Below are 14,092 nucleotides of genomic sequence, written 5' to 3'. Positions count from 1 at the left end.
TCTAAAAGAAAATGTCAGGACATCTGTCCGTGAACTGAATTTCAAGAGAAAGTGAGTCATGTAGCAAGGCAAGGACCCTAAGCACACAAGTCATTCTACCAAAGAATGGTTACAGAAGAATAAAGTTAATGTTTTGGAATGGCCAAATCAAAGTCCTGACCTTAATCAACAGATAACAGAAACGTATAGTTGCAGTTATTGCTGCACAAGGGGGTCACACAAGATACTGTAAGCAAAGTTTCACCTACTTTTGCCACCCATAGATATGTAATATTCGATCGTTTTCCTCAATAAATAAATGACCAAGTATAATATTTTTGTCTCATTTGTTTAATTGGGTTCTCTTTGTCTACTTTTAGGACCAAATGTGACCTGGTGTTTTAGGTTATATTTATGCAGAAATATAGAAAATTCTAATGGGTTCACAAACTTTACAGCACAACCGTATGTATCTTTAGACCTCTCTTTTTTTTTTTTCATTTGCCTTGTAGGACTGCATAAGTGCTACAGTATTCAAGTACTTTATAACTGTGTAGTGTGCTCAGTCTTTTATTGTGCTCTTTGTACATTTATTTAATTTTGCTTGCATACTGTGTCCTGTTTCTTATATTGCTTTGTCCCCCCCCCCCCCCTTTCTGAGGGTTTTCTCATTTTGAATTGGTGTTGGTCAGCATCAGTTATTTTAAAATGTTAATTTTAAAATAAACTTGACTTGTGTCTGTCATGCAGGCAGCACCCAGGTTGGCACGTCGTGTCAGCTTCCTAGATGATGAGGAGGAGGTTGTGCGCATAAACCCACGTGAGCGAGCTTGGCTCTCAGGTTATGAAGACTACCGGCATGCAGCAGCGCGTGCTCAGGGTCTTGACTCGTATGTGCACTTCACCAAGGGCGATGCACCAGCCAAGCATGACTACAGCTATCCGTATGCACCGGGCTCAGAGTTGAGCAAGGGCCCTCGCCGAGGTTCTGGGGGAGCTGTGGTTTCGCAGCCAATCAGCTTCAAAAACAAGGAGGATGAGGAAGAGGGTTTGGGTGAGCGTCGACATTGTGTCTATTGTGGTGTTTTTTTCCGGCATGAGGAGAACGGCCGTGGCCGCTGCCCTGATGCTCCAGACCCGGCACGCTCGTGTATCCGACGCTTCAGCTGCATGTGGTGTGCAGATAGCCTGCTCTACCACTGCATGTCGGATCCGGAGGGCGATTACTCTGATCCCTGTTCATGCGACACGGCTGATGAACGTTTCTGCCTGCGCTGGCTTGCCCTAGTCGGCCTCGCGCTACTCGCGCCCTGCCTCTGCTGCTACCCGCCGCTGCACGCCTGTCACCGATGTGCCGTGGCCTGTGGCTGCTGTGGTGGGAAGCACAAGGCCGCTGCATGACCCCTGACACTGATCCCGCCCAAACTATCACATGTTGAACGTACCCAGATAAATTGAGGCATTGCGGAAGGCAACAGGAGGCAAGAAGAACGTTCATGTCTTTTCAGATTTTTTAAAAGTCTGTCTCAATTCCTTCTCCAGACAGACAAAAATAACAAAAATGGTGCATTTAACTGGATTGAATATTTTTTTTTTTTTATATGAATATATATTATATAAATGTGTGCGTGCGTGTGTGCGTTCCTGTGTATGTTTCCTTTTCTCATCTTCTGGACGTTCTCTTCAGTTCCTTGTGAAAAAATGGCTCTTGTTTTTTTTTTTTCAGGTGGCCCCATTGGAGCCAACTTGTTAAGCATTACTTATGCAGGTACTTTATATTTTTACACTGATTTCAAGAACTTGAATTCTTTATTTTTAATGGTGCACTCGATTGCAGAATCAGTTGTTTGATTTTGGGTTTGTTTGCTATGGCCAGCTAAGTGAGGCGTAATCTATCTGAAACCCTCCAAGCTTACTAAATAATAACAGTGAGTTTAGCTTGAGACACTAAACCTGTAGTGAGGTTCACAGTGTGCGCTTGATTGGGACTGTGTGTGTGTAATAGTGCAGAAGCCTGCATGTGCGTTGTAAAGGAATGAGAACATTGTATTACAGCATAGTATTGTTATTGTATTTAAGCCAAATTTACATAAGCTGCAGTGTGAGTATATGTAAATACTGTATACTCATATGTATATGTTTAAAATTGATTATATCATCCACAACCACATTTGTGGACTTTCCATTCTGTTGATTAAAATAGTGGATAAGGAGCTCTTTTAAATGACTATGATTGATATCCAAAGATTGTTTATTGTTTTTTATTTTGTGTGTCATATTTATTTTCTTGAATCACCAGCCAAAGAGAGAAAGAAATATGGACATAGAGTTTGGTTTTTGAACTAGAAGCCTGGTCATATGAGAGAGTAGAAGGAGCCCAGTTGGAACAGTGTATATTATGCTTGGAATGAAATGCATAACGAGTATCTGTTTCCCCACTCCGACATGTGGCTTTTAACACTTTAAAACTAGTGGAAAAAGTTTCTTTTTCTTATTTTCAAAACCAATCCTGCTCTATAGGAAGCCTAAAAGAACAGGACACCTATTAGAGGGACATTTGCCAAAATGATCTCTAATGTTGCGCAAAGCCTTAATTTTGGTTAAAAAAAAAAAAATTATGGCAATTTAATTGTGTCTCCCACGACGTTTACTGATAAGACAGACACACATTTTTGTGAGTTCTTTTAAATCAAGAGAAAGTGAAGAATATTTTTGTAATGTATCAAATATGATCACATCAAATGAGCCTTTTTTAATTAAGAGAATGTGTTTAAAAATGTAGAAGGACATTGTAGGGATAAATGGCATCGTACAATCTGTGAGGCAGCTCCGGTACGCGTGTATAATCTGTCTCAGACATAACCTGCTCAACCCCATGAATGACATTGCAATCATCCAGACACTGTTCATATAAATCATCCAATGAAGAAATACTATCCAGTTTAGCTAGTAAAGCTGTATGTGCACGATTCTGTCTTTGAATGTACATGGCTATTAATAATGTCTGCCTTTAAACCATATAACATTCAACTTGCTCATGTGAGCTACAGTCTCAGTCATAGAGTGTGTCATGTTAGTACATTACAAACGCAACTGTGTCTCACTGTAAATGTAGAATGTCTGTCTGTACATGGGAGGTTAGGGAGATGCGTCACTGTATCCTTCATCCACAGCACATCCTTTTTGGCTCTACATAAGCTTTGGCAATACTGAATAAACATCATCTTCACTAAGAGCCCGGGATACCTGTGGTTTAAAAACAAAAAACACAAGTCGTCGTCTGTACATCTGTCACAGTGCAGTCTACTACACACATTTTACATGTTTAAAAAGTGCCTGATGCATATTGTTAATCTGTTTCCTTATATACTGAAAGAAAGATTAAATAAACCCTATTGTATTAATTAGTTTTGTTTTTTTACAATAAGAATTTTTACCTCTGTAAAAAGCAAAGAAATCTATATCAAATGTATGATGTACATTTTTATTTCTATTTTTTTTTTTTTTTTTTTTTTTTTTTCTGATGTGTATGTTCAATGAAGCTCTTTGCTTTTGAGAGGACAATATAAAGTACTTTGTAAATACAGGTAGATTGTGTCAGAACTACCAGAAGTGTGGCCTGGCCAGTAAGTAGTTCTACATGTGTGTCCTAGTTCCCAATAAAAATAAAACAGAAATTCACTTATTGGCTCTGGCCTGGGTTCATGCTGTTCTATTGTATGTCATGCAAGGATAGATATAAGCATAATGTGAGCCACGCTTACAAGCACAGTGGCCTTGAGTATAAACTTGCTTCATGCTCGTACATGCTTCTTTCTCAGACCCATACTTCAGGCTGGCCATGTGAAATGCAAAGAAGACATTAAGCTATTTATTTCAGGATGTTTCTGAAAAAGCACATAGACGATTTTTGGGGAAGGCGAGTGGAGGAGGGAAGAATGTCCCCAAAGGCTTGGCCTGCTATGCAGCTCGATGACTGCAAACAGTATCAAACTCCACATGTGCAAACATTTATGACGTATTTTCTCATAATGGGTTCACTTTTTTCCCATCTTCCTGCTTCTTGAAATAAAACTGTTCTTTACCTTTGCTAAAAGCCTTCTTGCTTCTTGCTTTCATCTTAGGGAGAACCGAACAACATAGCTCACATGCTTATTTTCCTTTGGCCAGACTGTTTAAAATATATATATATATAATATTTTAAACAGTCTGGCCACTACATGTCTATAGCAGTCCATGTTTTATATTTTATCAGAGCTTGTGCTCTCAAGCAGACATTGGACATACAGAAATGGCAAGAAACCCCAGTAAGATGCTATTGGTTGGTTTGTTTTCTGTTTCTTTTTTCCCCCTTTTTTTTCCTGTCTCTAAGACTACAATACTTTGGAAATCAACACATCAAGCACAACCTAAAGATTCAGCCCCACATTTCCTGTCTGGTGGGAGTGTAAGACAGCTGTCTGAACTTGCTTCCTGTTTGCCTGTTTGGACTGCTTCTCCACCTGTTGTTTACGTCCTGCAGCGGATGTTGTGCTGTGTTCCTTCAGACCCTGCTGCTGCTGGCTGCTTCAGGCCAGAGGTCACTGTCTGAATACATGCACCTATAACCTGGTGCATTTTCTCTTAAAGGCTCTGGTATAGCTGCTCTGAGTCATTTATGGGTTTCTTTTTGTGTTTTATTCAGCCATCAGTGTTTTAACACGTCAATTTGAGTTCACTTTAGCTCTGGAGTTTGTTTGGATGTGCTTGCCTGTAAAAATTAACTCAACTGTTTTTGCTGTTGTGTACACAAGATTCAAACTCAGTTGGCATCACCAACTGTCCTCAAGCTAACGTCTGATGATGTACTTCCACCTATGAGGTGCCTCTTTCTTGTGTCCTGCCTTACTGGAAGAGAACACTGTGGTAAGCACCACGTACCAGGATGTTATTGTGCACAGATAACACTTGCTGGCCCCCATATCCTCTGCCTAGATTGGGAGGAGCCCTCACTTTCCCACACTGGTCAGCAGAAGCCAAGCCAAAAGCTGCTTTATCAACCCCATCTCTGGCTGCCCGTGGGCATGGAGGGAGGCACTGCATGTTCATAGAGGAAGAGAGAGGGACTGCAAGGTTTCCAATCTTTCCAGTCTGGCCAAACATCCATGACTGACCTTGCCACACAAAACAGCCTCTATACAGCCCCTCTGCCTTTCAATGGCTGCTTGGTTTCCCCAGAAGTTGCTTCCAGAAACTAACAAAGTCTGGTTTGATCTCCACTGTCAAGCTCCTTAGACCTGGGTTCACTTAATGCATGCTATTTTTTTTTTAAACTTGTTTGCTCAGACCTGCTCCAGCCAGTTTGTGGTATAAAGAGGCTGGGGACCCTGCAGCAGAGTGGAGCTGGACTCCATGCACTTAATTCAATAAGTACTTCCTCAATATCAAAAGCAAGAATGGCAATTTTTGTCTCTAATATTTATCAAATTTATCTCACTTTGGCTTCATATTTGTGTTATTTCAATGCTTACTTACTTTCAACTATTTAAGTTGAATCAGATTAACTTTAATATATGGTATGGTTTTATCATAACGGATATTTATTTAATTTATTAGTTATTTTTTCATGGGAGGACTTTTAGGTGAGCCAATGAATATGAGAAAGAAAAGATTCAGCTCACTCTCTGGACCTCCCTCCATTTTACGTTCTCCCACACAGAAAACCTTATAGAGGATGACGTAATTTTTGGGCACAGTTAAGCCTCATGTGGGAACTTTGCTGTGTCTCCTAGTTTCCTTTCTACATATGCAAGAGTATGTGAGTGAGCCCAAGGCTTCATTCCCTCCCCCTGATTCCACCAAAGCCTTGCATGTTTTCTAACTTGAACCAGGGAATAATTACAAAAACAACAATAATTGTTAGCAAGATCAAACTTGGAGCCCATCAAAGGATTTGGGCTTTGTGTACAGCTCAGGGCAGGAGGAGGGGAGGGAGGGGGGTGGTTTCAACAGATCTTATTGGGGCCTAATTTAAACGGGCCCCGGTGTGTCTGCCTGCCTCCCTTTGTTTACATGGCTGAAATCTGAAACAAATGTGAACATGATACCCGCCTGTCCCTTGCAAAACTCCCTACAGTGCCTCCGTGTTAGGACTTTGGCAGTGTGTTCACCTCCCCCTCTGTTCTACAGCACTCTGCTCATCAAAGTCAACCAACAAATACCACTACCAACTCCAAACACAAGATTTCTTTATCATGATATTGACCCAATCCCAGAGCAAATGAACTGTTTCCATTGTCATTTTAAGGAATGTCTATGTGACACTGATTAGCATTTGAGCACAGCTCACCAAAGCAGCATGAACATTTGCATTATGTAGAATCTTGATATTCTAGCAGCTACATTAACTTTACTTGCACACATCTACCACCAATATGTTCTTATTTTATTGTCATTTGGTGATTGTTATAAAATTGCTTGACCATTGACCCAAAAGTAGTCACAGCCTCAGACACACCACCCATGACTCACAAAGAATGTACACATCGATGAAATCTTTTGTAGGCTTAGCTGGCCAAAAATTCAGGATCTTGAAGGTTGCAATTTGATTGGATCTTCAGCGGATTGAAACCTATACATGGAATCCCATGTTTAGAAGTTTTTTTTTTGTTTTGTTTTTTATGTGAGTAAAGAAACTGAGTAAAGAAGATATCCTCACACTTGCCAATGGACTGCAGTAAAAATTCTGTGTTTTTTGCAGTGTCAGTAAAAATGTCCTCTTTCTGCGAAAGTAGAAGGTTCTCAGCCATGTTTAGTGACAAAAAGTACCAAATTGTCTAGCTATTGAAAAAGGTGGCCCACAACACTAACCCAAAAATATTAAACCTTGACCAGTTATACTGCTGATTATGTGCTACAGGAAGTGTTCTGTGCCAAGTTGAGTTACTTCCCATCCTCCCTAGACTTGGTATGGAGACAGTCATGGCCAAAGGCTAAGAGAGCATTGTGTGACAATGAGCTATAACGTTCCACGTCGTCCTTGCTTCTCTTCCTCTATTCCTGGCTTGGAAACTGTGCCTCTTCCTGTAATGCTCCCATAATTCCATGCCACATTTACATTTCCTTATATTTTGTCTATCTGTTTTTGGTCTTCTTTCCCCCTATTGACCTCTCTATCTTTCTTTGTCTTTTTCTTCCTGAGGCTTTCTCTGTTTAGTCTCCAAAAATTACTTCCTTCCTTCCTTTACAAGCGCTTCCCTGGAGGCCTGGGGGTGGTGTACTTTACAGTCTAGCATATACTTACAGCCCTACCACCCCCTTCTGAAACGTCACGCACATTCTAGTGCAGTCTGCATGGTCTATGCTTTCTCTTGAACTCCCTAAATTTAGCAGTTTTCCAGCTGCTTTATCTTACTGATCGTTACGACTTTTCTAATGGTTAAAACATCATTCATAGATGTGCATTTAGGATAATAGAATCTATAATGTCAGATATGGGGTTTCTCAAAGGTTATTTGTATGTTTAACAGTTTTAGCTTTCTAATGAGCTTCTACTTTTAATCTTTGTTGAAAGGGGAAGACCTCTGTTGTAGGGTATTTAAATTTCAAATTTGGAAATTTGCAAGTTTATGATAAATCTGATTCTGTGTTCAGTGCTTAATTTAACGAACTACAATTGGCTGGTCTGAACTTACATTTTGTAGTATTTTTTGTTTGCTAGTCTCAGAAATAATATAGCAAAATATCTTCTAATTCTTATCTGCCAACGATAACATAGAGAAACGCCTGATAGTGATTGAAGGAGTAAAGCCTTTAAATTAGCAGCATGAACTCATTTTGCCTTAATGATCAAATGGATATTCACAGCACTTAACAATTGCCTTTAATTAAGAAATCTGTATCACTTTAACATGAATGCATTTTTATGAAGTGGTATGAAACTGTAATATGTTAACATTATCAAAATTGTGCAGTGATAGGATTTACATTATCATCAGTTTATATCAGTGGTTGTCAAAGTGGGGTCCATAGCCAGGAGGTCAGCGATTTTTTTAATTTAGTTACAGTGGTGGAAATGATAAAGCACCATTATCAAAGTTATTATATTTATTATTGAATTATTCTATTTATTAGCCTGTTGATTTAATTGAATGACAAAACCTCAAAAACCCAAACAATTAGGTCTATAAATAATGACCTTTGAGCTAATGTGTTCTATCAATATTACTGTACACATTTAACTAATGTTCATGAAATAAATTTGTACTGAAGGGGTCTATGGAATTTATTTTACATTTAAAAGGGTCTTATACTATAAAAAGTTACTATAAAAAGTTTGAAAACCGCTGGAATATAGCACCAGATCTCAGTTCCATCTATTTATTTTTTAGTAATTGTCAGCATATCTCTTTTATTAATGTCCCTACATGTTTATAGGCAGGCAGAGAACAGAACTCACATGGGTTTGTCTTTTCTGTCTGATTCTGCCTGGTTGTTTAGGAGACCACAGCAACATGTGTGAGGAATGTCCACTGTGATTCCCCCTTGAAAGCTCTCATGTAGTGCTCATATAGTGCACTACCTTAGACAAATTAAAAAAAAAAAAAACAAAAAAACAACACCACCCTGATACAGAGAAACATTGCAAATCCTTCACTTCAGCATTCAGTAGGCGCTCCTTGACTGAAGCGTCGATGTGTCGCCTAAATACAGTTCCTAATATTTAGCGCCATCTAGTGGTTGACTACACAAATGACAACAGATGACCCGTAATAGCGTTTTAAAAATATATTCTAACATGAGAATAAAGACAAATAAGATTTAAACATTACATAAAAATAATAGTGCACTAACACTGTTTTAGGCTCATTAAAGTGTTGCTCAGATGAAACTGAATGATCAGAGTAATGAGATGAGTTATGAGATATAATGATAGGAGACAATGATGAGAGTTATGTCCATATACTAGGGCTGCACAATTAATCGAATATTGATCTCAGTTATGATTTTGACTGCCCACGATTACATGAACATGATCGACTGTGATATTCACGTTTAAAGTTCATCCTCCGTTCATAGAAAACTGCTGCATATCAGGTCGAGCGCTTCCTAAACTTACAGCCAGTCACCATAGAGCGACACAGGGATGACGTCATTTTGTAATGCCAAAACCCGGAAATGAGTTAGCATTTTAGCACTTTGGTTCCATCGTCCCGAAGTCAATGGGTTTTTTGAATGGGATTTTGGTTAAAATCCTGAAATAAGGTCTGTGGTGAACACAAGCTCAAAATATTTTCGTGTTTTATTATATGACATAAAATACACCACTCATGATTTTTTAAAGCTTTTACATGTATTGAAAAAGGCGATTTTGTTGCTAAATATACAGAAGTTGTCAGGGACATTAAACGTCATCACGCTGAACAGGAAACAAAACTTTGCAGATAAACTGGTTCAGTTTATGAAATATGAAAGTGCAATAAATATATGTTGTTCCTAAAGTCAATGAATAATCATGATAAATAATTGTGATTATCATTTTGGCCATAATCGTGCAGCCCTACCATATATAGTCCCGTCAAACATATTGGAATGGCAAGATCTTTTGTTACTGTACACTGAAGACATTTGGGTTTGAGATCAAAAGATGAATATGAGACGAGAGACCAGAGTTTCAGCTTTCACGTCCTGATATTTACGTGTTAAACAACTTAAAACATAACACCTTTTGTTTGTACCAACAAATTTTTTCAAGTGATCAAAAAATATTGGAACATCGAACTGACAGCTTTTTGTTGTTAACCAGGTGTGCCCTGTTAGATTGACTGTTTAAACAATTAATAGCTCTGGATGTCTACTCATGGTTTGAGCCCGAGTTTCGCCTGTGAAGACTGCATTTGTTTTTAAAAAGAATAAACCAACATGAAGACCAAAGAGCTGTCTAAAGGAGAAATGCAAGCCAGAAGCTGAGAAAAGAAGAAAAATCGACCAGAGCCATTGGACAAGCATTGGGCATAGCCAATACAACAATCTGAAATGTGCTGAAAAAGAAAGAAACCACTGGTGTACTAACAACCAGGCATGGAATAAGTCGGCCAAGGAAACAAAACATTTTGTGATGACAGTAACATTGTGAGAGCTATGAAGTCTGTGACGTCACCAACAACCTCCACAGGACAGGGGTGAAAGTATTACAATCCACCGTTTGAAGATTTTGATCCCAGAAATATAGAGGCCATACAACAAGATACAAACCACTCATCAGCAGAAAGAATCTGAAAGCCAGATTGGAATTCGCAAAGAAATACAGAGATGAGCCACAAAACTTCTGGAACCAAGATTAACCTCTACCAAATTGAAGGACAGGTTAAACTGTGGAGAAAGAAAGGATCTGCTCATGATCCAAATCATATGAGCTGATTGGTCAAGCATGGTGGAGCTAGTCTATTGGCTTTCATGGCTGCTTCTGCAACAGTCTCACTAATCTTTATTGATGATGTAACTCATGATGGTAGCAGCGGAATAAATTCAGAAGTCTACAGAAACATTATGTTTGACAATTTACAGAGAAATACATCCAATCTAAATGCAGCAAGATAATGACTCAAAACACACTGCCAACACAACAAAGGACTTGATCAGGGTGGAAAAAGAGGAAGGTTTTAGACTGGTCAAGTCAATCACCAAAGCTTAACCCAACTGAGCATGCATTTCATCTCCTGAAGAGGAGACTGACGGGAGAAACCCCCCAAAACAAACAACAACTGAAAGAAGCTGGAGTACAAGCCTGGAAAAGCATCACAAAAGAAGAATGCAACAGTTTGGTGATGTCAGTGGGTCAATGTCTTGATGCAGCTGTTGTAAGCAAGGGGTATGCAACCAAATAAGAAGTGTGATCTACCTAAATATTGTGTGATCTACCACCAAAGATGCCATGTTCTACATTGTTTAACATATCTAGATGTAAATATCAGGAGATGAAAGTTGATCTATCATCTCATATTCATCTTTTGATCTCAAACCCAAACATCTTCAGTGTACAGCAAAAACAAAAGAATTGGACTTGCTGTTCCAATACATTCAGAGGGAACTGTATATACACTAAGAACATCCTTCTTGTTCATTAAGTTTGATGTGCAGAAAGGTCATGGTTCAGGCTTTTTTTATTAGCCTCCCTGCTGAAAAGTCCAGCTCGATCTGATCAGCTACCATCTGCCAGAACACAGATTGGGGCTGGTCAAAATGGTAAAGAATCTTTGTCAGCTGGACAGGGCCATTTCTAGACATTTGGAGGCCCTAGGCAAAATGTATGTTAGAGGCCCCTGTCCCCCCGTATCCACTATTTGGGATAACGAACAATTTTGCCTACTCTATACAATAAAATGAAAAAAAAGAAGAAGAAAAAAATACAAGACAACATTACATTGCCAATAAATAATTTCAAATGAACCCTTCCTGCACACCACTTCAGTAAGTAAACATAAGTGCCTTTATTGTTTTTTCCTAGCTGTGCATGGGCAGGATTTCCCCCTCCTATTGAACCAATATAGACTATACATATACCTTAAATATGCACTATATACACAAATCAACTGCTAGTGGAAGTGAAATAAACAAACTACTAAGCACAAAGAATAGAAAGAATTTCTTCATAAAATTGTATATTTATTTTCAATAAATAGCTATAACAACAGGTTTTATGACTTGAAAACTAAAATCGAGTTTGAATTAAAGCCGTAATGTAAAGGGCAATGTTGAGGTACTTTTTTTTAATGCTCTACTGTGTTTCAATTCAATTCAATTCAATTTTATTTGTATAGCGCTTTTTACAATAGACATTGTCTCAAAGCAGCTTTACAGAAATATCAACATGGTATACAGATATTAAAGGTGCGAATTTATCCCAACTGAGCAAGCCACTGAGTGGCGACGGTGGCAAGGAAAAACTCCCTAAGATGTTTTAAGAGGAAGAAACCTTGAGAGGAACCCGACTCAGAAGGGAACCCATCCTCATCTGGGTAACAACAGATAGTGTGAAAAAGTTCATTATGGATTTATATGAAGTCTGTATGGCCTTAGGAGCAGCCGTAGTCCCAGCAGTCTGGAATTAGAGAAGAGAAATTAGCAAATTAGTGTTTGCTCTTTGATTTTGAATACAAACTTCTTTTACTTTAGTATTTTGCTAGTCAGCTCCCGACGCAATGTCACTGCACGCGCAAATTCAAAGAGTCTCGACACGTCGACGGCGCTCGCGCTCTTTTGAACACGGCAAAATAATGATTCCAAAATAACACTGATCGACAGAACAAGGCCAAGTTTATTTTTAGAATACACTACAATCACTCCAAAATAGATAACTCACAATATTTCTTTGCGTGCCTGTTTAGCCTTTCTCTCAGCAGCCCCTAAAGGATATGTTTGTTTCAGCGCCATCATAAGTCACTGACTTAAAGTTAGTCAGCTGCAGAAAAGTAGCATTTTTGCATTTTGTTCATCGTACCCTATCTCTTCACACATTCGTAAGTTACTCAGAAATTGGGACCCACTTTGAAACATTAATTGTTGTCACTAAAGGTGAGTGACAATTTATCTATATCCAATGGACAAAGAGCCTAGTCTTTTGCTGCAGGTCTTGATTGGTGGACCAGTGTATAGTGATGTGACTGTTATGGAGGCCCCACCTCCAAGCCCGAAGCCCTAGGTCAGTGGTTTTCAAAGTGGGGGCCACCAGAGGGCACCCGGGGGGCCTCAACAATTTGGTGTGCCCATCCCTCCCACTAGTATGTTTTCTCTTTCTCACTCTCAGACAACCACACACACACACACACACACACATCCATCCATCCATCCATCTTCTACTGCTTACTCCTTCTTCAGGGTCGCGGGGGAACCTGGAGCCAATCCCAGGGAGCATTGGGCACAAGGCAGGGTACACCCTGGACAATGTGCCAGTCCATCGCAGGGCACAATCACATACACACTCACACACAATCAATTCCTAATGTAATGTAAAGATGTAAGATGTAATTATTAATAAAAAGGGGGATATATTTAGAAATCTGTATTTTTAATGTTTTTTAAATACATTTTGCAAAAGGGGGGCCTCAGTCAAATGTTAATGCTATTTGGGGGGCCTTGCCCTGGAAAAGTTTGGGAATCCCTGCCCTAGGCAATTGCCTACTGTGCCTATAGAGGGTATTCATGTGACATCACAGTAGGCGGAACTCGCCGCGGCAAAAGACTAAGTAGCAGCACTAGTGTACAGCGTGAATTCTGCGAAAACAGAAAAAAATGCATCTAAAATGGGGAAAAGCTGTTGTGTGATCGACTGTGTTAACAGATTCAACAAGAATTCGCAGCTATATTTTTACAGAGTGCCAAAAGATCATGCAGCCCGTTTTTTTTTTTTTTTTTACTAAGGCATTCATGTTGTACAATGATGAATAAATTGCTACATATTTCTTTTTAAACGCTGCCTATTTCCATTGATGAATAACGGGGGCTCATTCATTCTCTGACTGTGTTTTACCTTCACAGATATATAACATTAGTAAGTGGAAGCAGTGTTTGCTACAAACAAACTAGGACTAGCTGGCTTACAGTTTATGATAAGTTTCAGACATGATCTCTGTGTCTCAAATCTGAAGGTCTCTAGTTTGTGTCACGATGTACTGGAACAAATTGTTTTGTGTTCGTGGTATGTGTTGTTTTTAGTATTCCTAATCACCCCACCTTTCATCCTCACTCTCTCTGGGTTCTTCTTAATATTACTCTCTAGTACTTCTTATTCTCTTATTACTAGAGATGCACCGATACTAAATTTCCCAGCCGATACCGATAACCGATTATTCAGAGTGATATCGGCCGATACCGATAGTTCTGCCTTTTATGCCTTCTTATAACTTAAAAATAATTAGTTTAAAAGAATTCTGAAAGACATGCAAATGCAAAAAAACAAAACAAAAAAAACAAACCCTTTAATCTCTCAATTTCAACAAGTTGTTTCACTGTAACTGGTCTCAAACAGAAAACACATTACTCTAATTAACATTAACACATGAACTAAATTCTGAAGATTAAAGTAAGATTTCTTAACTTATTGAATGTTATTAATTCATGTTAACATTGACTGAAT

The 14,092-nt window shown here is 38.9% G+C and overlaps 1 protein-coding gene across 1 annotated transcript in view; it reads left to right on the top strand.

The window, feature by feature from the left end:
- The window catches only part of spred2b (sprouty related EVH1 domain containing 2b), a 42,725-nt gene extending 37,292 nt beyond the window's left edge, over nt 1-5,433 (top strand). Inside the window, exon 6 of the mRNA XM_053620731.1 lies at nt 730-5,433. Within this exon, the coding sequence (XP_053476706.1) occupies nt 730-1,380 (651 nt within the window). The 3' untranslated portion in view covers nt 1,381-5,433. The remainder of the gene's footprint in view (nt 1-729) is intronic.
- The last annotated feature ends 8,659 nt before the right edge of the window (nt 5,434-14,092 follow it).

Source organism: Ictalurus furcatus, chromosome 3 (genome assembly GCF_023375685.1).
Source record: "Ictalurus furcatus strain D&B chromosome 3, Billie_1.0, whole genome shotgun sequence".
NCBI classification, from domain to species: Eukaryota; Metazoa; Chordata; class Actinopteri; order Siluriformes; family Ictaluridae; genus Ictalurus; species Ictalurus furcatus.
This window is presented reverse-complemented; position numbering and strand designations above follow the sequence as displayed.